The sequence below is a fragment of the Talpa europaea genome, assembly GCF_964194135.1.
Source record: "Talpa europaea genome assembly, chromosome: 1".
Taxonomy (NCBI): domain Eukaryota; kingdom Metazoa; phylum Chordata; class Mammalia; order Eulipotyphla; family Talpidae; genus Talpa; species Talpa europaea.
Genome location: NC_140073.1, coordinates 12414170 through 12439187, shown reverse-complemented (window position 1 = coordinate 12439187; position 25018 = coordinate 12414170). Strand labels below are relative to the sequence as shown.

The following is a 25018-nucleotide window of genomic DNA, read 5'->3' as shown; positions in this document are numbered from 1 at the left end:
GCTCCAGGGTCACTGCTCTATCTAGCCTGCAGCCAAGCTTCTCCTGGAGCCAAGATACTTTTCTCCTCTCTGACATGCAGTGGCAGGGTGATCAGGTAGTGGTTTCGATGTGTGCTCACTGTTGACATGGCCAATAAAACCAAACCCAACTAAGCTTCTGAGTGGATCTTCCAGCAGTGACCGGGCAGATGGCTCCTTGGGGCTCCAAAATGAAGAAAAGGCACAGAAACAGCACTAAGAGTCCCAAACTTTCATTCTCTAGAAGCTGCCTCAGCCCGGTCCCAGGCCACAGTCAAGAGCTGTCCAACTTATGTCCTGCATTTACCTCAGCTTCCTGGAGACCCCAGCCCAGCTGGGGGGACGGCAGTTTCTTGATTCTAGACCATGATCACTGGACCCCTCCCCCCCTCCCAAGCACAAGCCCTTGTCCCACCTGCTCTAGCTGTGGGGCTGACAGATGCCCGGAGCCTTAGGTCTGATGAATGGTGGCTTCAGCCAGACAGGAAAACTTGGCTGGCCAGCTATTGGGTGATTGGTCTCTTGGTGGCCAATGTTTGTACCCCCAATGTTGCGTAATTTTTCCTGCGTAATTTTTCCTGTTGGCAAGACTGTCCTCTGAGCCATTTGCCAGGCTGGAAGAGAGAGAGCAGGGTTTGATGGAGAGGCGAGGCAGACCAAGCCCCGACTCCTTCAGTCTTTCTTAGCCCAGGCCCACAGTGAAACTTGAATCCTTGTCTACATTTCAAGTCCATAAGGAGCATGGTGGCGGCAGATCCTGTTTAGAGAAAGCCAGTGTCCAACACAGTACTTGGTAAACATCAGGCACGTGAATGCTGAGTGACAGGTGCCATAGGCCAAGCCAAGCCCCACTTGTTCATGTACGTAATCAGAGGGAGCCCCAACCCAGGGTCTCCTGTCCACAGGCTGGGGAGCAGCAACAGTCAGGAGCAAGGGCCTAGCCCACCTCCCCTAGGAGGCAGAGGGAAGGGGGCTGAGTAGTTGTCAGGCGTGATCCTCTCCATCTGCGACGTGGCGGTAGCCAGGAGGCTGGGCCTGCATCCGGAAGAGGACAGTGAGGAGCAGAACAATGAGAAGGAAGAGGATGGAACCACAGACAGCCAAGGCCACGATCACCTCTGGGCAGAGAAGGGTGGGAGAGAGAAAGGTCACGTCAGTGTTCATTCAACAAATATTTGCATGCCTAGAACATGCCAGGTGCTGGTCTGACAATGGGGACACACATAGGGGGCCAAGATAAATCTCTGCCTTTGTGGAGAGAGCCAGTAAAAAAAGCAAACAATAGGAAGGCTAGGTTAGTGACAAATGCTATAAAGTAAAACAAACCAACAGAGAGGCAGGTCAGTCAGGGAAGGCATCAGTGAAGAAGTGACCGTCTGAACAAAGACCCAGGGTCACTGAGAGAGACCTAACGAGCTCAGTGAAGTGTCCTTGCAGCAGGGGATGAGGAGAGAAGCAGCAAATACAAAAGAACCTCCTGTGGGAATAAGCTTGGCATGTTCTAGGATCAGCAGAAAGTTGGTCTTGATAACGCAGAGTAAGTGAGGGTCAGCAGACGGGAGAGGAGCAGACCAAGTAGGGCCTGGAAGGCCTTGGGCAAGGACTTGGATTGTATTCCAAATGAGAGGGCTGTGACTAGAAGATTCTGAGAAGCATGGTGGTGTGAACTGATTTATTTATTTAACTTTGCTATGCTGGGAGACTGGTAGGAAGAGAATCAGAAAGAATGTGAGGAGCTTCTGAGTGGTTCAGGCAAGAGATGCCAGTAGATGGGACGAGGCAGGCAAGAGCGTGCATTTTAAACGTTGCGCTGTTAGGACCTGCTAGCGGACTGGATGTGGCAGTTGAGAAAAAGGACATGGAAGGGAACTCCTAGGATTATACTATGCAGCTAGCACAGTGCCCCAGTGTGGCCGTTACTATAAAAGAGAAGGCTGGAGGAAGGGTGGATTTGGGGGAAAGTATCTTAGCTGATATCCATGCAAGACCGCAAGTTGGCAGCTAGAGATGCGAGTCTGTAGTTCAGGAAAGAGGCCGTGAATCCATGAGTCACTGCTCAGCATGGGGGGGGGGGGGTCTAAGAAATCCTGAGAGGGAATAATGATGAGGCCTGGGTAGCTACTGTTTGCAGAGAAGAAGCCAGTAAGAAAGCTGCCTATAAACCAGGAGAGAAACCACAGAAGCCAAGAAAGCGTTCCAGGAAGGAGTGACCAGTTATGTCATACATGCTGGACCTTGACAAGAGTGACTTCAAGGAAGCGGGTGACAAAAGCAGGCATAGCGCGAGTCTTAGAGAATGGTCGGCACAGGAACAAAGTCAGCGTCTCTGCAACTTGGAAGGACTCCACTCTCAAAGGGAACAGAGAAACGGAGTGGAAGGTGGAGGCAGGTGGTGGCTGAAAATGTGTTAGGAATCTGAGATGGGACTGAGATGTCAGGGGTGCTTGTGGAGGTCAGATGAGATGGATCCAGAATATATGTGGGATACTGGCTCAGACCAGCAAGCTGGAAGGCCTGGTGGTGGAAGAAGGAGGCAGCTCTGCCCTGGTCACTTGTATCACCTCAGAGATACCAGCAGCGAGGGCTTCCCCTGAGGAGATGGGAGGAGGCGGAGGGAGGACATGCGAAATGGTCTCCAAGTGGGAACGGAACCGTCCAGGGACGTGCTGTGAGATGGCTGGAGGCGTGCCAGCTCTCTTGAGCCTTGTGGGTGTGCCTTGAAATTCACCTGGGACTTGCTGAGCATAGAGGCAGGCAGCAGCTCACCTGTGTCTGCAGGACTGGATGCCAGCTGGCACTCGTGCTGCCAATCCTTGGGCACGACAGGCTCTGTCAGGCGAAGGAAGTCTTGCAGAGGGCAGCGGTGAGGGCAGCCCGGCAGGATCAGTGGCCAGGGGGCCTTGTCACTCTCATTTCGAAAGTACATTTCCACAGAGAAATTCCTGAGGGTGGATCGGGAGCAAGAGAGCGAGATGGGGGCTGCTCACCAGGCCTGTCACCCAGAGCCTCAGGCGGCCCGCAGCCACCGCGCCCGTTTCCCTCCTGAGGATAGACCGCTAGAGCTCCACTCACCCATTATCTTCCTGGTAAAGTTCAAACATGTGGCAGGACGCATAGGGGGCTTGCTTGCCGTTGTAAACATCCAGTGCCATTTGCAGAGCGACCAGGGTGGTGTCATGCTGTGAGGGAGAAGGGCTTCCCCTCAGCACTGCCCCCCCACCCCACCCCCCCGGCCGGCTCGGACAGAGAAGAAATCTAGCTCCCCTCCTGTCAGCACGCTGGGGACCGCGGCAGCTTACCGCAGAGTAAACCAGCAGCTTAGGGAGCTGGGAGGAGGTGGTCATCAGGGTCAGGTTCTTCCGTATCTGAGCCAGCAGGACTCCTGGAAGAGGAAAGTCCCCAGAGTGAGTGGCGACAGCCATCCCTGTCTTCTGACCACACTGCCTGCGGTCCTGTCACCCTCTGCTGGTCCTGGGGGTGATCAGCAGCACAGGAACTCTGGGCGCCCGGGAACCTCACAGGGACTCTACAGCCCCCCGCCCTCTAAGAACTGTCAGATGGACGAAAGCAGGCATAGCGCGAGTTTCAGAGAATGGGCGGCACAGAAGCAAAGCCAGCGTCTCTGCACCTTGGAAGGATTCCACTCAGGAAGGATTTCCACTCAGATGTAGAAACCTGCCCGCTTACAAATGAGCTGCGAGACCCTGCCCATACCAGAGTGACTCGTTAGAACAGTATGTTAAGCTTGAGAACACCAGCTGTGGGCACCCCAGGGGACTCCGCCAAGGGATGTCAGAAAGGTTTGACACCGGCTCCCCCTGGGCGCACTCGGGAAAGGGGCATGTGTTTTACTCAGCCTTCCTTCAGATGGGGCCCCAGTGGTTCTCTAGGGGTGAAAGTTCATTCAAGGGACCATCTTCTGACCTGGGTGGAACTTATAAAAACAAATGGCAGAAAAGCAGCATGCACACCCGACTGCGGTCATTCGTACGGTGACCGCTGTGCTAAGTGCTCCGGGAGCGGGGAGACTGCGGGACTAATGGGATGGCGAGGGGGCTCTGGCACGGAAAGAGCAGAGAACATTTCACAGAGGAAGTAAGTGTGCAAGAAGCCCCCAAGAGCAGGTCTATGATGCTGGAGGGTCCTGAGGAGGGGAGTGACATACTGCCCTTGCCACTCACCGCCCTGAAGTCGGGCCTTCTCTGCCTGCTCGTAGATCCCGAAGAGGAAGCGGAAGCTGAAGTCCTTCAGCTGGCTCAGACGTTGCATGGTCTGGGGTGAGGCCCAGGGTGGCAGGACCAGCCCGTGTGTTTGCTGTGTACCGCAGCAGGCAAGTTAAATCCCCAGGCCTAAGCCGGAGCCTCTCCCGGGGCAGCTGTCCTCCCGGGCAGGAGGGTACCTGTGTATGTGTGGGTGTGCGCGCACACGTGTGTGTGCTTGTGTGTGTGTGTGTGTGCATGCAGGAAGGGGAGAGGGGAGGAAAAGGACTGAGGCCAAGAGACTGGACCAAGAGACATGGCGCACAGTGTTGAGGAAGGATATAGGAAAGCAGGCCCAAAAGCATGATGCAGCAGAATGGAGCTGGACACCACGAGAGCTCCGGGTGGAGGAGCAGGAACTGCTGACAATCAACAAACCATTTCCCACTCTGAGGTTCTTTTTCCCCCATGAGGGAAGTTCCCTGGTTTCACAAGAGGGGCTGGTCTCCAGGCACTGTGTCTTACTTGTCCTGGTCACCTGGGCCTGCTGAGGTGAGGGAAGAGCAGTCACACTGGGGACACTAAACGGGCTCACCTCGCAGAAGAGTGTGTCATAGACGTTCCAGACAGTCTCCAGTGTCAGGTCCGTAAGGCCTGTCTCGTTGGTCACCATATCCAGAAATTGCTATGAGAAATGGATCAGGGCATCAGTCCTGCCCGGGGGCGGGGGTGGGGGGAAGGACAGTGTGATGACCTTGACCTTAGCCCCACTCACTGCATTCTGAATACTCTCATTCTGATACTCTGGGGTCTGCCGGGTCTCGTTTTGCAGCTGTTCATAACGAGGACACGGGCCCAAAGGGAACTTCAGCAGCTGCAGACCAAAGTGAGGGAGAGAGAGGCAGGTTCATGGCCAGGGTTGTCCCTCTCACCACCTCCAGAGCAGGACTGGCCAGTCTTACCCTGTCCTCAGCGATGGGCACGGTGTGGACAGGGATGGGCTGCCAAGAGATGTTTGGGTTGAAGCGCTGCATCCCGCTGGGAGGGAAGAGTCCAGCCAGATTGGCCTCGGCGCTCATGAGCGTCCGGTCAAAGTCTGTGCTCCGCACATAAACCTGTGGACATGACAGCAAGCGTGTCCCCAGCGTGAGGTAGTTGGGGGGTGCTCTGGCCCCTCAGTGGGCCCCAGGGCAATAACCTATTCTTGATGATTACCAAGCAAACGAAACCCATCATGCACCTGGCCCTTGTCCCCTCTCTGCTCTTCCCCACCTCTCTTCCCAGCAAAAGCCCCTAACACCCTGCCGGGGGCTAGCTGTCCCCACAAGGGTAGAAGTGGGGGAACGACCCTGATTCACATAGCACCCCAAATCCAAAGGGCCTAATCTAAAGGCTCCCCGGTCTGTCTGGTTTCATAACAAGGCTTATCTCCCTATCCAGGCCAGGGTGCTTGAGGGCAGAGACTGTCAGCTGCACTGATAAACTGGCTGAGAGAACAGAGAGAGGGAACAAGATAGGATCAGAGATAATTATTTGTGGAAAAGGAGGAAGCTGTGGGGAACACTAGGATAGAGCTGGCTGCCAGGGAACAATACACCCAGTGACTTGAGACAGCCGTGGCTGACAGTGGCAACCAGAGGAACGGTTATCCCCATGCCTGCCGTGGGGAAGAGGGCCCAGGGCAGCCCGCACATTCACCAGTCTTCCCTGACGTGCCCCCTCTACCTGCTCAGCCCTGTCACCCCCATTACCTCCAAGCCCACAAAGATAAAGACATCTCGGTGGCGCACCATTACATGGAAAGTGCTAGCACAGTGCTTGGCCCTACATGTCTTGAATGGAAAGCATGAGTTACTTTACAGTCAGAAACTACTTTGCCAGGTCCTTAGGTCTAGTACATTTTGCCTCTTCCCAGGCAACTTAGCCTCAGGGCTGTGTTCCAGACAGCTCTTGCATGTCCTGTCCCATAGCTGTAAGAGGGTGGAGGGTGGTCAGTGTGTCCAGACTCACCCTTAGGCTCTCTGAGGACAGAGATCCCATCCCCCTTGCCTCTTGAGCTCCCAGCCTCACCTCTTGTCGGTGGTAAGAGGAGTTGAGAAAGCCACGGTAGCGCTGCCTCAGAGCTTGGCCCAGCTCCCAGTGCTGGTGCATCCCCTCCTGTGGGCAAAGTCAAGGGTTACGGAGGCCCAGAGGGAAGGGATGATTGCCGAGTCCCACAGGGTTTAGGCACTGTTGCTTTCCAAGTTCACCCCTGGCTGGAAGTAGGACTGGGTTAATCTGACCCCAGCAGTCATTAAGTGCCCAACCATGTATGGCACTGTCCTGGGCACAGAGGAAAGTAAGGTTAAGAAATCTGGTTGAGGGCCTCCCCAGTGGCGCAGCGGTTGAGCGCTGGGTTGTGAGGCTGCCCGCGGCCTCTGCAGCGCCGGTTTGATCCCCGGCTGCTCCCCGGCCACCGGAGGAGGGTCCCACATGGCGTGCAGACCTCTCCTGCTGCCCGCTGCTCCCCTCAGCAGTGTACTTCGGTCCTTCTGCCTGTTCTGCTCCCCACTCTGGCTCTGGTGAATTCTCTCACCCTCCCGCGCTTCTGACTGTACCCAGTGCTTGTATAAACAAACAAACAAACAAACAAATAAAACATGCTTCTATACAAAAAAAAAAAAAAAATCTGGTTGAAGTCAGCACCCATATGGGAAACAGCAGTTTGGTGGGGGCCCAAGTTCCCTAGTCACTCATCCCGCAGCTTATCTTAAGGACTAGCTTCTGGCACACCTTGGTTAGCTGCCCAAAGCCCTGGGGCCACTCGTCCTCCTGATGGGGGTCCTTGGGATATGTCTTCACTGGAGAACGGTCTCCATGTCGGTAGAGCTGAGGAAAGAAAAGGGTTGCCCACAGGTCAAAGGGGTGTCCTTGAAGGGGACACGGGGCCCATCTCTGTCCCCCGTTGGGGAGGGAAGCCTCACATTCTCTGGGAAGCCTTCACAATACCCACTGCAAGAGATCCCAACTCACAAGTCAGTAATTTCTTCCAGGTTCCAGAGATTCTAACTTGGCTAAGCAATGCCACTAGAGACAAAGCCAGAGGTAGTTCGGAAAAGAAAAGAAAAAGAAACACAGTGTGTGTGTGGTGGGGGTGGGCACTGAAAAAAAGATCACTAAAGGCTTCTTTAGGAGCGAATCTCTAAACTATCCACTACATTCCTATTCCAGGGCATTCTCCTCCACCTATGCCCTGACACACAACTCCCAACACCCGCACACCCCCCCCCCCCGCCCCATAACCCGAGCCTCCGCCAGCCATTCTGAACCCAGGCTGGCCCCCAACTCCCCGGGCCGGGGGTCCCCTAAGCATCTCCTCCTCCGGACCCCCGACCCCAGCACAAGCCCCGCCCGTCCCTCCACCGCAGGCCTGTGCTCCTCCGGCTCTGGCGACCCCTTTGGGGCCCCCTCCCTCATACCAAGGTAACGAAGCGCAGGCTCCGGGCCTGGGTGGGTGGCGTCACCATCAGGCTCATGCCAAGAAGGAGCTGGAGCAGAGCCGCCCGCCTCCAGCCAACCTGCTCGCCCGCCATCACCGGTGCAGCGTCTCGCCGCAGAAAGGCTGGAACCCGCTACTTGACACCCGCGGCGGCCGCCCGGACGCGCCGCGACGGACACTCGCCGGAAGTGCGCTCGCCGCCATCTTGCTAAAGCGGGGGAAGGGGTGGCGGGGGACGGAGGCTCTGGGAGGGCAAAGGGTGGGAGGCTCGCCGTTCTGCTGTGGCTGTGGCGGAGGAGCCTGGGGTTGTAGCGCGACCTCGCGCGGCAGAAAGGGCTGGAAGAGCTCGCTTTGGTGAAGAGAGCCCGGAGCTGGGGTTTGCTTCTGTCCGTGGAGACCCGGTACCGGGGTGGCGTGTGCACTTGACCGTACCCTGTTCGAGAGCGTGAACCCCCCACGGGCCCGGGCGCTGCCGGACCAGATTCCAAACCTAGAGCAGGTGTAATATTTGCAAGTATAGGGCCCCCCCTCTCCGCGCCCCTGGCTTCGGGTGGAATTTGAGCCTTCTCCCCGCAAGAGGTGCTGTAAGGGTGCAGGCACAGCTGTAAATTGCGCTTTGGACTCCCTGTGTCCTTGAGGTTGATCCCAGTCTGGCCGCTCGCACCCTGAGCCCTCCCACTTTCCCTTCCAACCCTCTACCTGCCCTCCCACCGTCCACTTGCAAGTTTTAGTTAATTCGAGTCGGGATGTCTTGTCTCTTCCCAGAGGAGTTGGGTTGCACAGGATGTTCAGACTTTGCAAAACTGAAGCAGTGAATCCCTACGGGACAGACGGATTTCAGACCATTGGGAAGATACATAGGATTAGGGGAAGGAGCACTTCATAAAGTGAGTAGGCGGGGTAGTCACAGAATCAAAGCACCTCTTGGCATTGGCCATTAGGATTCTGTTGCAGCCAGTTTGTCCTTAGGGCTTGGTGAGTCTGAGGTTGGAGTGACTTTTAACTCCCTTCTGATGCTTTTGGGATGCTTTGATTTACATCCACCCACTAGAAGCAAGTCACCTCTGGTCATCGTGAAAATAAAACCTGATGCGATCTGGGAAAAAACATAGTCATTATCTTGTCCTAGTATTCCAGATTCAATTCCTTGTATATACTTCAGGCTCTAAACTTTTGCTTCCAGAGCCATTATGGATGACTGAATAGAATATGAGAGCTTAAGACTGATAGTCAAATAGTCCTTAATCTTATTTCGTCGCAAGCCTCTGTGAATCAAATGAAAATTTAGTGTTCTTTCCCTCAGAAAATGCCCACATACACAATTAGAATTTTGCGTATAATCCTCTGGTTCACAAACATCATCCACAGGCTTCATAAGTAAGTGTTTCTGAATCCCTGATATAACCTAGTTACCTTACTTTACTGATAAGATAGACCTAGAGAGAGCAACTGATGTGTCCACGGTCACAAAGAATAGGATAATAGATTAAAACTCAAGTTTTCTGATGTCCAGTCAGAAGCTCTTAATGATGGGCTAATTCTCACAGGCCGCCCAAACTACATTTCTAAACTATATTCAGTGGCCTCAAAGCTATCTTTAATAAAAAGATTTCTAACAAAGAAAACCTTTTCACATTGGTGGGGTTGAACAAGATATGGCTAACTGGCAAAATACTGCATACTAGTTGGATTTTGGGAATGTTTTGTTGTAACAGGCTCCTTACTCTCCTTGCAAGCTACCCAGACCATTGTGATTCCCTAACATATATATCTTGGCCTCACTAAATTTTGCCAAGCAGAACAAAAATTCCTCAAATGAATCTTTTGCTTTTCTTCACAATTACTCCATTATATGTTCTTTGTGTTTGTAATTATCCCATCTAAGAGGGATTGATAGAGCAGATATTTCCATTTTTATAGAGAAAAACTTCAGGAAGGGTGAGGATTACACCACAGTAGATAGTAGCCAAATAGATAGTAGAGTCCTGGTTTCTTGACACCCCTCCCCACCCCTCAGCTTCTGCCTATTTTCTACTAGATGATTCTGTTCACCCTTTACTGAGGTTCCTAACTACAGGTGCAAAAACAACAAAGAAACAAACCAAAAAATCCCACCACATTTAGATGGATAGATAAACGGGTCTATCCCAGATCAAATAAATCAGTCTCTGAAAGTGATGAGGTTTGGGAAACACTGTTCTACCCTGTGTTGGCAGATGTAAACCTAAATTTAGGTGAGTTAACCATTTTTCTCATCTGAGGAGGCAGTTTTGTGTAATGGAGTGACGCGGGATATTTTGGTTGGTTGAGTTTGAGCTTTTGAGTCAGCTGTACCCATATTCACATTTGCTGTTTGCCCATTGGTAGTAAATATTTCAAGGGTTATATATGAGGATAAATAATACTTTTTTCCCCCTCCACCTCTTCTCTCTGAACTCACAAACTTGGGAAGCAGAAATTCCTGCGTTCTCTGTCTTGTGATGGGAAGGTTGGAGAAGTTATTTGAGTGGCCTGCAAGATGACCTCCACATTTTGCACCTTTCCAAAATGGTGAAGGAAGGAGCAAGAAGCAGTTGCTCATTTCATCCCTGCAAAACACACGTCATAGCCTGCTGCATGGGAATTTGAGTGCCTTCTGGAGAATAATCCAGCAGTGCATATGGCCATAGGATGGTAAATGCTATTATTTTTGCTTGAAGATTCCTCTTGTTGTAGTGAGAAGCCTCTGGAAGTCCTGGGAATCAGAAATGTGTTTTGGAAGGTCCCCAGAGGGTCCCCAGGTATGGGGCCTCTTTCGGGAGTCAAGGAAACCTTGGGAAGGCCCCTTGGGGCTGGGACTCTTGGCACCTATCAACACCTGCTGCGTGCTGTGGAACTGCCTGGAGGTGGAGCTGGCAAAGCGGGTCATGTGATTCCAGCTGCTGATCACCTGACTACTTGCTCTGGCTTGGGGAAGTCCCAGTGGTTGGTGTCTGGAAACTGTTGATATTGCAACAGGTTCTGATCTTCCCCCATTTTCCTCTTCCTACTCCTCATTCTTTGGGGGTGTGGGGGAATCCTGTACCCCTCTAACCTGAATGGGTAGCTCTGACAATAAAGCACTGATAATACTTCCTCCTCTACTTGAGACCAGACTGAGGCTGACTCCTGCCTTGCGGCGAGATGGTGCCCTGACTTGCTTATTTAGCAGTTGGCTCTAGCTTGGGTCAGAGGCTGCAGAAGGGGTCTGTGTGTGACTCTGGGCCATGAGAAGACCCCTGTGGGGAGACAAGAATCAGGCGAGTGGGAGAGGGGCTATTCCCCATGCTCCAGACCAGTGTTATAGCCAGAGTTCCTTGTAAGCTGGTGTTTCTCTGACTTCTCTGCTGCTTCTGGGGATGGGGACAGGCAGAGGAAGGAGCGCGATGGATGACGTGGGTGCTGGGACAGAATCGTTCCATTTCCCCAGGGGCTGGAATCCTGGGTTTCAACTTTCCCAGTGTTATAGGACAGGGAGAGGGGCAGCCCAAACCTTGGGTGGGGCAGGGAAGCTGGAACCTCCCCCTTTCCTGGGGACCACCCTGTTACACCAGGACATCTGGTGAAATGTCCTGGTGAAAACTGGGGGAGGCACCCGTGCTCGAGGACTGGAGAGCCTTGTGCTCATGACTCCGGGGTGTCCAGGATGGGGCCATTGTGAGCAGATGACCTGATGATGAGAGGGAACAAGAGCAAAAACGCTGGAGGCAGAACTTTGAGATGGGGTGTGGTGGGGAGTCAGAGGGGCTTTTCTGAAATGTGAAAATGAATACATGGGCAGATTGTGCAACACCACCCAGCCTGCTGTCTTCTCAAGGTCTGCCTCCTACCCCCGTCTGTTCCCCCTGCCCCACCCTCTGCTTCCTCCCGTCTTTCACCAAGCTCTTTTTCTATTTCTGCTTTCCCTGCCCTCCCATCCTGTTCTCTCTCCTCTCCTCTTCCCTGGTGCCCTGTTCAGCTCTGTTCAGTCCCTCTGGCTGCCTTCCCTGGCCCCCTGTCCTTCTGTGCTTTCATGTGGGACCCATGGGAACCGGAGTTCATAGCAAAACAGGAAGAGCCTGTGAGCAGGAAGTGGGAGTGAGTGGGGCAGGGGGTGAACAACCAGCAGTAACCTCAGCTCCTCGCCTCCCACATCTGGACTGCAACATCCCCAGGCCTCTCCGGCTATCCCACCAGCACCTTGTCTTCCACCTCAGCACTTCCAGAGGCCATTGGATCCGAGAGGCAACACGACAAGGGTGTTGTAGACGCTGCCACAGGACAAAGAAGGACATCTGGATTCAGACCCCAGCTTGGCCAGAAACTGTGTGTGGTCCTGGACGAGGGTCTGCCGCGAGCTCAGTGTTCTCTGTAAAATGAGCTGGTGTTCTTTTTTTTACCTCCCCTCCCTCCTGAGGCTGCTTTTATGGGCCGATAGTGAGGATTTGCACACAGAGAGTTCACTGTAGATTCGAGGTGGTAGGGGGCTCGGCGCTGAAAGGATCGGGAGGGTAATAACAAAGGCTCCCATTTCCTGAGTGCTTGCCACATGCCACAGGTTGTGTTGTGATGCTTAGTTTTCGGGACAACCTTAAGTGGCAACAACTGTTATCCTTATCTTAAAAATAGGGAAGCAGAGGTTCAGAGGCTTAATCCAGATCACACAGCTAATAAGAGGCAGAGGCAAGGCCAGGATTTGAGCCAAAAATGTGAGCCTAGAGCCCGAATGCTAAATCAACACGTGGAGCTGAAACCGAGCGAACAAGTATAGAAGAGAATGGTATTATTTTTGTTTATTCTTTCAACAGGAACACAGTACCTGCTCTTGCCCACTCTATGCCAGACCTTGTGCCAGGGACTAACGGGAAAGTAAAATCAGTAAAACAAGGTGTCTACCTTCAGGGATGGAGCTGACATTCCAGGTCGCAGGCCAGGAAGGCTTGGGCTCAGGCAGGCTCACAGGTGCTGGGCAGAGCCTTGCCGTCACTCCAGATGGAACCTTTCCCCAGATAAGGGAACCTGCCTACCTCCCAGGTCTATGCTGGGCTGGGCCTGGCTTCTCTGCTGTCTCCACCCCACTCCCATCCCAGGCCTCTCCTTGCGCCTCTCTCCTGGCCTCCTCCCCTCAGAGTGGCCCCTGTGTGGGGCATTCACCATAAGAGATTCCCTGGAAGGCCTGGCACCTGCCTCCCCACCCCTTGAGTTCTACCAGCTTGGCTGAGGCCTGCGGCTAGTGGGGAGAGTTTCTTGGCCCCTTCCCAGAGGCCGGGAGGAGGAGGGAGGCTGGGAAAGCAGGCTGAGGCTCAGTGTCGCAATTCCGGGCCGTGCTGGGACCTTTGCTCTGCGAGGTGTCTATGGAGGGGAGGGACCGCTGACTCTGGAGGCTGCCGGGATTGGGGTGGGGGTGCCTAGGAGGCCGTCCTTGTGTAAGAGCAGCTAAGAGCCGCGGGGGTGAGGAGAGAAAGGGGAAAGACATGGAACTGGGCCGGTCTGCAGGGAAATGCAACTGTCATGGTTGGGGGTAGGGGGCAGGGGGGCAGGGGTGGCGTTGGTAGAGGGGGTGGCCATCTGGGAGGAGTCAGCATGGTGGGGAAGCTGCCCGTGGTGGGTGGGGGCGGTGGCTGGAGTCAGGAGGCCAGGGCTCCTGTCAGTCTCCAGCCCTCCTGGCAGGAAGAAGATAGCCCGACCCCTTGGCAGCCCCTCCCCCCAGCCTTTCCCCACATTACTTCCCCAGGGCCCCTCTTTTGCTCGCTTGGCTCCTCACTGGGCTGGCGCTGGTCCCGGAGGCCCCTGGACAAGGAGCTGCACCATCCTCTTCTCCCAGCAAGGGGGCTCCAGAGACTGCCCCAGCCAGGAAGTCTGGCTGCCTTGGGCATTCGGTGGGTCTGGTCCCAGCACTGGCCTGGGACCGTGTGTGTGTGTGTGTGTGTGTGTGTGTGTGTGTGTGTGTGTGTGTGTGTGTGTGTGTGTGTCTGGGGGCGGGGTGGGGTTTCCTGTGGATCTTAGCAAAGGGTCTCTGGGGAGGAGTGAAGGATGAGGATGATGGAAGCTCCAGCAGGCATAGGATTCTATTTAAGTCCCAGTCCCAGTGGGCCTGGGGGAAGAGGTCCTGTGTGTGAATTGGGGTGAGTCTTGGAGGTAAGAGGTTTGTGCTGAGACCCTGGAAAGTGGCAGGAGTGAGGCTGGCTAACAAGCAGCGTGGAGTGAGTCCCATGTCCCGGTCCTGCCCAATTCTGGCTTACTCCACAGCTGGAGTGAGGGGGAGGGGCCAGTGTACTCACATCTCCCCCCCCCAGAGGGCCTGAAGGGGGGACCCTGGGAAGGAAAGGAGGCATGATAACCAAGAGCTCAGACTTTGGGAGCCAAATAGAGACCCCAATTGGAGTGCTGGCCGTAGCCCTCCCTAACTGGCCACAGGCTATTTCCTTAATCACGTCTCTTCATTTTCGGGGGTTGAGGGAACCTGCCCTCACAGACATGTAGTGAGGCAGGCACGTGAAGCCGTAGCTCAGGCTCTTATATGGCAGGTCAATGTTAGTGCTGATAAGGCAGGTCGGGGAAATGGAGCAGAGGCCAGAGAGGAGTCCATTTCTGGAAGAGTGTGACCGGGGCTGTTCCTGCAGGACAGTCTCTTGGTAATGTCCAAGGCTCCAGGAAGAAATGTCCCTGTGGCTGGAGGCCCCGGTGACTGGTGTTTCTCCTGGTAAGTGCTTCCCCCCAGAACTCCCCCCCAGCCTGGCAGCTCCTTCCTCAGGACTCACCCTCCTTCACGAGCTGCCTCTGCCCTTCCCCGGAGAGCATCTTGCCCCTTTTTGCCCGGACCACCCCTGCCTGGTTCTCAGGCCTGATCATTACGGGCACCCGTCCATTCCTTCCCAGCCTGGGCTTGCTCCTGGAGAGTTGGCATGTCCAGAGCTTACTCTGATTTTGGAGAGTTCTGTTTGATCTCTGAAATGGATACACAGCAGCCCCCCAAGGGGACAAAGGTTCACATCCTCATTTAAGGTGTTCAGGTGCTAGGGACCACGAGCAATTATCCCTAGAGCCCACACAAAACTGCAGGGTCCCTGAGCTGGAGCTGGGTGTTGCTGCCCTCTATGGGTGGAGATAAACTGGCCGTTTCCCAGCGAGACTGCCGGCAAGTGGACTCTACCTGAGACCTCCTTGTTTGTGCCTCTCTTTCGGGACTCAGACTCTGCACTGGAGCTGTGGGAGCCAGGTGTGCAAGATGCAAGCCACCAGGGCCTGGGAGGCAGACCCTGCATCCTCACAGAGGAGGCCAGTGCGCCCCAGTCGGCCGGGGCCACTTTGGGGCTCGGTCTGGAGGCATCAGAGCCCACAGCCCTGCTCCCAGGAGCAGAGGCCCCTCCAGAGTCCACAGGTAAGGAGCTTCTGGATTTGGAACATATTGGGGCTCCTGGATCTGAACTGGATACCTTGGGGCACTCTATAAGGCCACCTTATTTGTTTTTTTAAAAAAGAATTATTTATGCATACAAGAGCTGGGGTATAGGCCAGAGGTATGTGGGGGCTGGTGAGAGGATTCCTCAGAGACAGAGTGGGGAGCAGAACAGGCAGATCCACTGAAATACACTGCTGAGGGGAGCAGCAGGCGAGACAGGAGAGGTCTGCTGCGCCATGTGGGTAGCTCCCTGGCCAGCCGGGGATGGAACTCGTGCTGCAGAGGCTGCGGATTGCTTCATAGTGCTGTGTTTAACCCCTTGCGCCACCAGGGAGACCCTGTTTTATTTTTTTAAAGATTTATTTATTTTATGCATGCAAGAGCTGGGATACAGGCCAAAGGTGTGTGTGAGGGGTGAGAGGATTCACCAGAGACAGAGTGGGGAGCAGAACAGGCACATCTACTGAAATCCACTGCTGAGGGGAGCAGCGGGTGAGACAGGAGAGGTCTGCTGCGCCATGTGGGTCAGCTCCCTGGCCAGGGGTCAAACTCGTGCTGCAGTGGCTGTGGATAGCTTCATAGTGCTGAGATTTAACTCCTTGCACCACCAGGGAGGCCCTATACGACCACTTTATAAGTCCATGGGCTTTGATGCCAGTGAGTCCTGAGCCATCAGAGTATGGATTTTGTTTCTACCTTAGACCCTCTGAGCTTCAGTTTCCTTATAGAGGGGGAATAAGAGTGTCTCCATCTCTCACGGTGGTTGTGAGGATCAACAACTATAAGGGCTCAGACAGCACCTAGGACCCAAGGGCTCTCTGCCAGTGAGAGCGACTTCCTGGCTATGGCTGCATATGATGAAGGGGATGAGGGGTGAAGTCACTGAGCGCCTAGGGCAGTGACTGACTCGAGACCAAGTTTTTTCCTTGGAGAGGAACATCCAGGTTCTTCCCTGTCTCCAGAGATCCGTCCACAAAAGCGGAAAAAGGGGCCAGCCCCTAAAATGCTGGGCAACGAGCTGTGCAGTGTGTGTGGGGACAAGGCCTCTGGCTTCCACTATAACGTGCTGAGCTGCGAGGGCTGCAAGGGCTTCTTCCGCCGCAGCGTCATCAAGGGGGCGCGCTATGCCTGCCACAGTGGGGGCCGCTGCCCCATGGACACCTACATGCGCCGCAAGTGCCAGGAGTGTCGCCTTCGCAAGTGCCGCCAGGCTGGCATGAGGGAGGAATGTGAGTGGCCCGGGTGGGAGTCGGGGTGGACCTGTGGGTGCACGGGGGGGCGGGTAGCCAGCAAGCCTGCCTGCAGACCTCCCGCCCCAATCCCAGGTCCAGGCCCCTTGCTTCCCGTGCCCCCTCCTCTCCCCTCCTCACGTGTGGCCCTGTCCTCAGGTGTGCTGTCAGAAGAACAGATCCGCCTGAAGAAACTGAAACGGCAAGAGGAGGAGCAGGCTCAGACCACATCCATGCCCTCGGGGGCCTCCTCACCCCCCCAAGTCCTGCCCCAGCTCAGCCAGGAGCAGCTGGGCATGATTGAGAAGCTGGTGGCTGCCCAGCAACAGTGTAACAGACGTTCCTTCTCGGACCGGCTTCGAGTCACGGTACCGAGGGACAGGGGGATGGTGGGGCCGGGGCTGTGCCCAGAGCACTGGGCGGCCTCTTGGCAGCTTACTCAGAACCATTTGTTTTTTCCCCTCCCGTCCCTTCTGGGTAGCCTTGGCCCATGGCACCGGATCCCCAGAGTCGGGAGGCCCGGCAGCAGCGTTTTGCCCACTTCACCGAGCTGGCCATCGTCTCTGTGCAGGAGATTGTTGATTTTGCCAAACAGCTTCCGGGCTTCCTGCAGCTCAGCCGGGAGGACCAGATCGCCTTGCTGAAGACCTCTGCGATTGAGGTGGCTGGCCGGGGAGGAGCAGTGAAGGGAGAGCCAGGGCAGGGTGGTCTGGACATAGCTCCCGATCCAGCCAGCCAGGGAGAGGGAGACAAGTCCACCAAGAAGTAGGGATGAGGACCTCAACCTTTCCTCTGAGGTGCCCATGCGAGGACCAGTCCCTGTTTGAGGTCTCCTACTTGTGTGCAGGTGATGCTTCTGGAAACATCTCGGCGGTACAACCCTGGGAGTGAGAGTATCACCTTCCTCAAGGACTTCAGTTATAACCGGGAAGACTTTGCCAAAGCAGGTGAGAATGAAATCACTAAGGGATCAGTTGGCTGGACCGTCCTGTCACAGGACCCTCCACGAGCACAGAACCACAGGCCCCCGGGTTTGAGTGTCTGTCAAGGGAAGATGCCACTTACTTTTCTAAGACAAAAAGTTGGACTGCTGATGGCTCTCTCTCAACTGCCCCCCGAAATACCCCAGTTCTCTGTTGCATTAGCCCCAAGGTTTTCAAACTGTGTTCCAAGGAAGGGGGTTCCATCGTCACTGTGGCGTAGAAACAGGGAGGCCCAGAAATGTCCTTACTTTAGCCACACCAGAAGCTACATTTAGATGTTTTCATTGAAGGAAATATTTTATAGCTGGGGAAAAAGTTTGAAAGCCACCACATCAAGCCTTTTGGTTGTCAATAATACACAGCTCTTCCTCAGGTGCATTCTTTAAGGTCACAGGACCAATTTCTCCTCCTCTCTGCCTGATGAGCCAGGGCATCAGAGCTGAAGCATGGCAACCATGCCCACCCAGATGGGCAGTTTTTGGATGGGAGTCAAGGTTTCCATCCCATTCCTGTAGCTGGAGTGTTTTCTCCAAGAATTACTGCGCAGTGCTGTCCTCGGATGCTTGTGGGCTGAGCAGTGGTGGTTTGCTTATATCCAGTTGCTGGTACTGTTTGTGTTTTGGAAGTGGGGTTGGGAGAGGGTGTCAGACGGAAGGAGCCTTGGGGCCCCTGGAACTGAGGCTTGACAGGAGAGTGAGCAGCCTAGCACCCGAGTGAGTAGAGTCTGTAAAATGCTGTTGCCGTGACTCTATTCTCAGGGTCCTGGTTTCCAGGTCAGAGTGCATCAAAGCTTCTCTGGTTTGTGGTGACTCAGGACACCTCATGAGCTTCTTCGTGGCCCAACACAGGCCCTCAGTGAGCTTTCTAAGGAGGCTCTCAACAGCTTTTTGTTTTTTCAGACTACTGAACATGCCAGGTTGCCTCTTGCCATGCCAGGAATGTACGGGGATGCATGGGCACCTACTGGGGGTGACTGGGTAACTTTCTCCAGTCTTAAAGGCCACCCTGAGCCCTTTCTCCACCATAATACCTTCCCCCCAAATGGGCATTATCCCAGTCCTTAACTATGGCCTTCCTAACATGGGCTTCCGTTCTGAAGCCTCCCCAGTTCTCACGTCTGTGTTCCTTCAGCACTTACAGACTCCTGCTTTCCAAATTGGCACCTATTTATAGATACATTTATATAAGCAGTTTTGGTATCATATTCGCCTTTCATTTTCCATTTCATCACTAGGGTTTTGGGGTGAGGGATCAGGGCTTGCTTTAGTCAGGTCTCTATCATTCTCTCTGTCCACCGCCACATGCTGCCCTGGGCGGTGACTTATGAGGATTGATGGCACAGAGGACTGCCCCTAGAGGGCAGGCTGCACATCCTGACTTTAGAAGCTCCTGGCCTCTCTATAGCAGGGGCTGTTGGGCAGAATTCAAGGCCCAAAACCTCACCAAGAAATGCCTGATAAGATGAGGCTTGTCCATTAAATGGATTAAGACATGCTTGATGAACAGGGTGAAAGTACAGGAAATGGCTAATCAAGAAGGGCTGAATGGAAAGTTAGCAGATGGTTGCTAAAAGAAATCTGAGAAAGCCTAGAGGATGCTGGGGGTGGGGGAGGCCATGACAGTAAATGGAAGAAGTGTTCCTTACATGTCATGCCTTTAAGTCGATGTTTCTGGAACATTAGTCTCTTCAGCAAGAAGACTGATTTTATTTTTTTTTAATTTATTTATTTAACAAACACATAGTAGTTATCACATGTGTAATACATTATTCTAAGACGACTCCTTTGTGAAGTAGATACTATTATTATCTCCACTTTACAGATAGGAAAACCAGGGCCCAGAGAGCTTAAGTCACCTATCCAAAGTCACCCAGACTATAAAATGGGGAGGCCAAGATTCAAAAGCAAAATTCAAATATTTAGCACCTTGCTATGTCCCCACTGGGATGTGAAACTTGAAATGGATATCTAGTATCCCAGTAAGGCCTGTTGCTAGTGAAAAGGCTTCTTATAAACAGTAATGAGTGGCTTCTATTTCTAGTAAGCTGGGCTCTCAAGAATTCTAGTAAGAGGGCCTCCCTGGTGGTGCAGCGAGTTGAGCACAGTGCTGGGAACTTGTGTGCAGCCTCTGAAGCTCTGGTTCGATTCCCAGCCAGCCAGGGAGCAACCCACATGGTGAAACAGACCTCTCCTGTCTCGCCCGCTGCTTCCCTCAGCAGTGTACATCCATCCTTCTGCCTGTTCTGCTCCCTGCTCTGTCTCTGGTGAATTCTTTCACCCTCCTGCACCTCTGGCCTGGACCCCAGTGCTTGTATAAATAAATAATAAAAAATCTTAAAAAAAAAAAGAATTCTAGTAAGAATAACAGAATTACTAGATCCGTTGATTCAGCATCTACTAAGTACCGGACACAACACTAAGTGCTCTGCATGCTTCATCCTATAACCATCACAGCGGTCTTGCAAGTTCAGATATGAGTCCACCTAATCACTAAGAATTAGGGTAAGGGATTCGCCCAAACTCACAGCAGAGCCCTGGAGACTCTTGTGGAGTTCCTAGTAGCCTAAATCGAAGAGTTAGAAAAGAAAGTTCTCTGCTCACGCCCCAAGCCCCAGCCTCCTGTCTTCTGCCCAGGGCTGCAGGTGGAGTTCATCAACCCCATCTTCGAGTTCTCCAGAGCCATGAATGAGCTGCAGCTCAATGATGCCGAGTTCGCTTTGCTCATTGCCATCAGCATCTTCTCTGCAGGTGCGGAGGACGGGCAACAGGAACATGAGCAAGGGATCTAGCTGCCCCGAGGAGGCCCCAAAGGGCAGGCATTGCAGGGGTGGAGGTCCTTGCTGTGTTATTTGGGGACGGGAGCGGCTGGGTGAGGCATGTCCCTCTTTTGGTTGTGATTTGGGGTATGGAAGTAAGACCCTGGCCAGACCTGCTCCTCAACTCTGTTGGTGACCTATAGACCGGCCCAACGTGCAGGACCAGCTCCAGGTAGAGAGGCTGCAACACACATATGTGGAGGCCCTGCATGCCTACGTCTCCATCCACCACCCCCATGTGAGTTTCCCCATGGTGCCCCCTCCCTGCCTCTTCACAGCTCATTCCTACCACCACCACCCCCTTTCCCTGAGGAGAGACAAAGGCTGTGCTTGTCTCTCTCCTTCCCCCAGGACCGACTGATGTTCCCACGGATGCTGATGAAACTGGTGAGCCTCCGGACACTGAGCAGCGTCCACTCGGAGCAAGTGTTCGCGCTGCGCCTGCAGGACAAAAAGCTTCCCCCGCTGCTCTCTGAGATCTGGGATGTGCACGAGTGACTGTTCTTGCCCCACTCTCAGTTGTTTTCCGGGCTGGAGGGTGAGGCCTGGTGGCCGCCTCCTAGAGGTGGAGCAGGCTGAGAAGGGCAAACATTCCTGGGAGCTGGGCAAAGGGGCATTAAAGAGTCAGAGAGTTGGGAGTTTTGTGGCTGCTGGGCCGGTAAGGGTCCTAATAAAGCGTTGCTGCGTTTGGAGCCTGTACTGGCCCAACCCAAAGGACAAACCTAGGGGCCACTTTGCACAAGGTTCTCCAGGGCCCTGCCCATCCTGCCTCACCACTTCCTGTTTTCCCCGCAGGGCCCCCGAGAGAAATTCTCCACTGTCACTTTGTGGCTCGGCCCTCAGTGTCTCGGGGCTGCCCCGCTGACAGGGCTGGCACTGCCCTGTACAGAACGAGAGAAACCAATTTCTGGGTCGGGGCGGGGGCCCGGCCACGGAGGCGGCCAGCCGGCTTCCTTGGGGATCCGCCTCCAGCCCCGGGGGAGGGACAGGTCACCAGTGACAGCTTTGGCGTTTGTGGGGAGGGGTCCCCTTTCCCTCGCCTCGCTGCGCCAGGAGGGTCGCCGCAACGCGAGGCTCGGACGCCCCCTTCTCCCCCGGGTGGCCTGGAGGGCCCGGCGTGGGGGTGGGAGGGCGTTTCCGAGGGCCCAGCCGGGCACCTGTGCTCGGGCGCGCGCGCCTTCGCTTCCCGGTGGCACCCGAAGGAGAGGGGACAACCCTCCCTCCTCCCGGCCCCCGATCCTGAGGGGCAGGAAGAACAGTCTCCCGAGCGCCGGGGTCGGCGGCCCAGCGCGCGCCCGGCCCGAGGAGGACCCCACCCCCCAGGGGGCCCCGCGGCGGGCTCCCGCCCCTTCTGGGGGCCCGCGCCCCGGGGAGCTGCAGCCGCGGCGCCCCCCCCGCCCGGCAGTGGTAGGCTCCGCGCCCCGCGCCCCGCCCGGGCGGCCGGGCCCTTCCAAGCCGCGCGCGGGGGGGGGGAGGCAGGTGCCGGGGGCCGGCCGGAGCCGGGGAGGGTCCGGGGCGCCTTCTCTGGAGACGTCGCTTCCAGGTGAATCCACCTTTCGGCGAAACGGGCGGCACTGCCGTGCGGGGTTAAAACCTGGCGGCGCAGCTAAACAGAAGGCGTTTCTCGGGGTCCCCCCCCCCCGGCGAGCGGAGGCGCTGGGCCGGCCCGGCGCGCCCGCGTCCCCGCGCCCACACGCCGCGCCGCGCGCAGCCGCCGCGCTCCCGAGCCGCCGCCACCTCCGCCCGGCGCGGAGGGCCCGTCCCCCCGGGGTGAATGGTACGGCCCCTCGGCGCCCCAGCGCCCCCCCTCGCCGGCCCCAGCGGCGCGCGCCCCCCGGGGGACGCGGAACTGCGCGCGCCCGAGCGGCGGCCGCGCCGCGAGCCCTGACGCTCCGCTGCCGCAGCGGCTGCGCGGGACGCCCGGCCGGGCCTGGCGGGGCCCCCGAGGCGCGGAGGTAGGACGGTCCGGGGCTCCGGGCGCCCTGGAAGGGCGTGTGGGATGGAGATCCCACGGGGACCCCGCGGTTCTGGGCGCGAACAGGCGCCCTTGGGAGGAAGGCGGCCCTGAAGGGGTCTCGGGGGCGCGGGGTCCCCAGGGAGGGGTCCGGAGGGAAGGGGCGAGGCTGTAAGTGGGGTCGCGCCGGGGCGTCGAGGGGCGCGGGCTGCGGGCCCCGATCGCCGCGGGTTCCGGGACCGGGGCGCACTGTCCAGCAGGTGAGGGGGCGGGCAGAGCTGTCCAGCCCCGGGGCCCGAGCCAGGATCCGCACCTGGCGCGCGCGCGCGCGCTGCCCTTATTTTTGGCTAGGCTTTGGAGAACCACGTTTGGGTTTTTAAGAGAAAATTTTGGTTTGTTTTTAAATTGGGGTGTTTCAAAATTGGCTTGCTGGAGCGTGGGGGCACCGTTTCATCTTTCCTGCAACTGCTTCCCTGTCCAGCGTCGTGCATCTCCCAAGTCGTCCTCCTCTTCCTGCCCTCCCCTCCTCCCTAAGCCTGCCTCCTGCCTGCCTCCTGCCTGCCTCTTTGCTCGCATTCTCCCCCATGCTGGACCTGTCTGTGCTGATGCACTTGCAAGGTCACTGCCTGGGGAGAGGGAGGAAGGCAGGAGAGCCTCCTGTTGTGCTCACGTCAGCAAAGATGCCATATCGCTCGCTGGTTCCTGTGGTTTTACTGACATCCTGCCCCAAACTATGGATGAATCCCAAGGGTTATTTGGTGTGGTCATTGCAGGCTGCAAATACATAGATTAGAGATCTGTGAATTCTAAATGTGCATCTAATGGAGTGGATGGTGAGGTAGGACTTCAGCCATAGGTATGCATTTTGAGCTAAATGCTTTTGGAATAGATGGAGCTCGGAACTGGGAACTCTGGGTTAGTCAATATGCTTGAGGCAAGAGGCTGTGTGGGTATGAAGACAGAGTGTGCTATAGGTGTTGTTAGAGGACTTAGAGTCTTTGTAGAGAGGGGTGTGGGGAGAGATGGGAAGTAAGACTGTTTATCTTTGCAGTCTGGAATAACTCAACAGTGGCTGTGAAGAAGAAATGAATAGTGGCTAAAAATCTATCACTGAAAGGTAGACTAGTCACTAGATTTTAGAGTACTTATGGCTCTGGGTGCTGTGGAACCTGATAATGTTGAGTATGAGCAAATGATTCTCAGCAGAGAGGGGCTGGGATCCCATCAAGACTAAAAGTCTGATGCCTACTATATTGGTAGGAGATGCTTCAGGTGTGAACTTTGAGATTTTGGCAGAAAGGAGCTCCTGGTTTTCAACGTAAACACGTATCTCAAGGTTTAGCCTTGAGCGCCACTCTGTAAACACTGTGCTCTGTAAGATACTTGGCTCTCGGCCCTAGGCATTTTCTACATAATTCTTTTAGAGAATCAATTATACTTTTTTCCATCTCTCTCCCATTGCATTTCTCTATTTTCCTTCTCATTCTGCTTGGGAGGAGCTGAGCTCAGCTCTGTAACGGTGCCCCACCTTCTGCATTATGCCCGGGACTCCGTAGCAGTGAAGAGAACCGAAGGGCTTTTTGGATGGTTGTGATGTCTACATCACGTGCTTGGCATGCCTACAAACTTGGTTTTGTCCTCATCCAATTTTAGTGCAAACTAAAGACAGATGTGAGGGAAGATAACCTAGTAACCAGCAGGTGCCGGAGTGGAGGACTCAAGGAGAGTGAAATGTTTAGGGGCTCTGGCCGACTCTGGAGTAGCAGCTGCTAGCACTGTGCGGTCACCAAGCAGGGGAGGGGCTGTGGCTCTGCTATAAATAGTGCTGGGAGCCAGAGTCGCTATGGAGACAAAATTGAATCCTATTACCTGCAGGTCCTCTATTGGGAGCAAGAGAAAGGAGGGAACAATATTTTGAGGCTATGAGCAGTGTTGCAAATAGATCTTTATTTATTACTAAGTAGGGGAGAAAAAAAGATAGAACTTCTATTCATTATCTAAATCAAATAGGGCCTTAAGCATACAGGGAGTATGTATGTATGGGAGTGCACACAGCAAAGAAGGGAGTGGCGTGTGAGTGCATGTGTAGTGTCATGGAGTTCTCTCTGTGTGTACAGTGAATCAGGTCTTAATGTGGCCTTGTCAGGAGCACAGAGATGGAATCCTGGAAGCACTAAGAATAGTCTTGTGGTGGAGTGAAACATTTTGTTCAGAAGAGCCTGAGGAAATGCTTAGGAAATAAGTTATAATTGAGACCATGTAAGTTTTTCCTAGTTTTTGGACTATGGTTTAGAAATTCCTCTGAGCACCTCTTCCTGTCCTTCCAGAAATCTGGTATTTCTGCATCTAATTTTTAATCTTTGTAAGCTATAGAGGACTAGGTCTCATTTGTATGTATTGTAGTAACAGTTCCAATCCTGGGACCAGAATAAAGAACAACTATGATTCAGCACCAAGGGCAGAGCTCATAGCAGTAGCCACCAGGCCCTTTTCTTGTTCGAAGAGGGGAGAAAAATAGTTTAGAAGGAGCAACTGGGGCATAGATATTCTTCATTTGAGATCACATGAGGTAGAGTAGCCAGCTGTTGTTATTGTCTGAGTGCAATTAGCTATACCGTCTATACTGTAGCTTCCCATCCAGCTGAATGCAGAATGTTGGAACAGAGAGTAATTAATTAGGTTTCCATCTAGAGCTAGGAGTGCAGATTAGTGCTGATTAGAGAGCCTGGTTTGATCCTGATCCACCCTGGAGCAGTCCTGAAAGTGACTTAATTTTTGTTATCATAATGACTGACTCCAGACTAGCTGAATCTGTTTTTCAGAAACAGAGCCTCAGGGGCAAGACTGGAAATGAGCTGGTCTGTAGGGAAGGGGAGGTGAGCCATTACTCCTCACACGTCTGTTCTCTGTGAACTCATAAACATAGTCTGAACTCTGGGCTAA

The 25018-nt window shown here is 54.6% G+C and overlaps 2 protein-coding genes across 6 annotated transcripts; one reads left to right on the top strand and one right to left on the bottom strand.

Moving 5' to 3' along the window:
- Positions 1–1002: 1002 nt before the first annotated feature.
- ACP2 (acid phosphatase 2, lysosomal) lies at positions 1003–7820 on the bottom strand (the record flags this gene model as incomplete). 4 transcript variants are annotated; one of them, XM_084246562.1, is made up of 11 exons in its annotated part: positions 1003–1136; positions 2785–2960; positions 3091–3197; positions 3318–3400; positions 4200–4332; positions 4813–4902; positions 4993–5091; positions 5180–5332; positions 6288–6374; positions 6990–7085; positions 7676–7820. In XM_084246562.1, the coding sequence occupies 11 exons, from the start codon at positions 7787–7789 to the stop codon at positions 1003–1005; spliced, it is 1272 nt and encodes a 423-aa protein (XP_084102688.1). The 4 variants fall into 4 exon arrangements, with proteins under 4 accessions (XP_084102688.1, XP_084102685.1, XP_084102686.1 ...); XM_084246559.1 differs by having other exon boundaries at positions 6228–6374; positions 7676–7789; XM_084246560.1 differs by lacking the exon at positions 6990–7085 and having other exon boundaries at positions 7676–7789.
- A 6532-nt stretch (positions 7821–14352) lies between these two features.
- On the top strand, positions 14353–20759 carry NR1H3 (nuclear receptor subfamily 1 group H member 3; the record flags this gene model as incomplete). 2 transcript variants are annotated; one of them, XM_084236871.1, is made up of 9 exons in its annotated part: positions 14353–14395; positions 14885–15073; positions 16057–16323; positions 16483–16691; positions 16805–16984; positions 17171–17270; positions 19940–20053; positions 20265–20359; positions 20473–20759. In XM_084236871.1, 9 exons carry the CDS (start codon positions 14353–14355, stop codon positions 20617–20619), a joined length of 1344 nt encoding a protein of 447 aa, XP_084092997.1. In that variant the 3' UTR covers positions 20620–20759. The 2 variants fall into 2 exon arrangements, with proteins under 2 accessions (XP_084092997.1, XP_084092998.1); XM_084236872.1 differs by lacking the exon at positions 16805–16984.
- Between the last annotated feature and the right edge of the window lie 4259 nt (positions 20760–25018).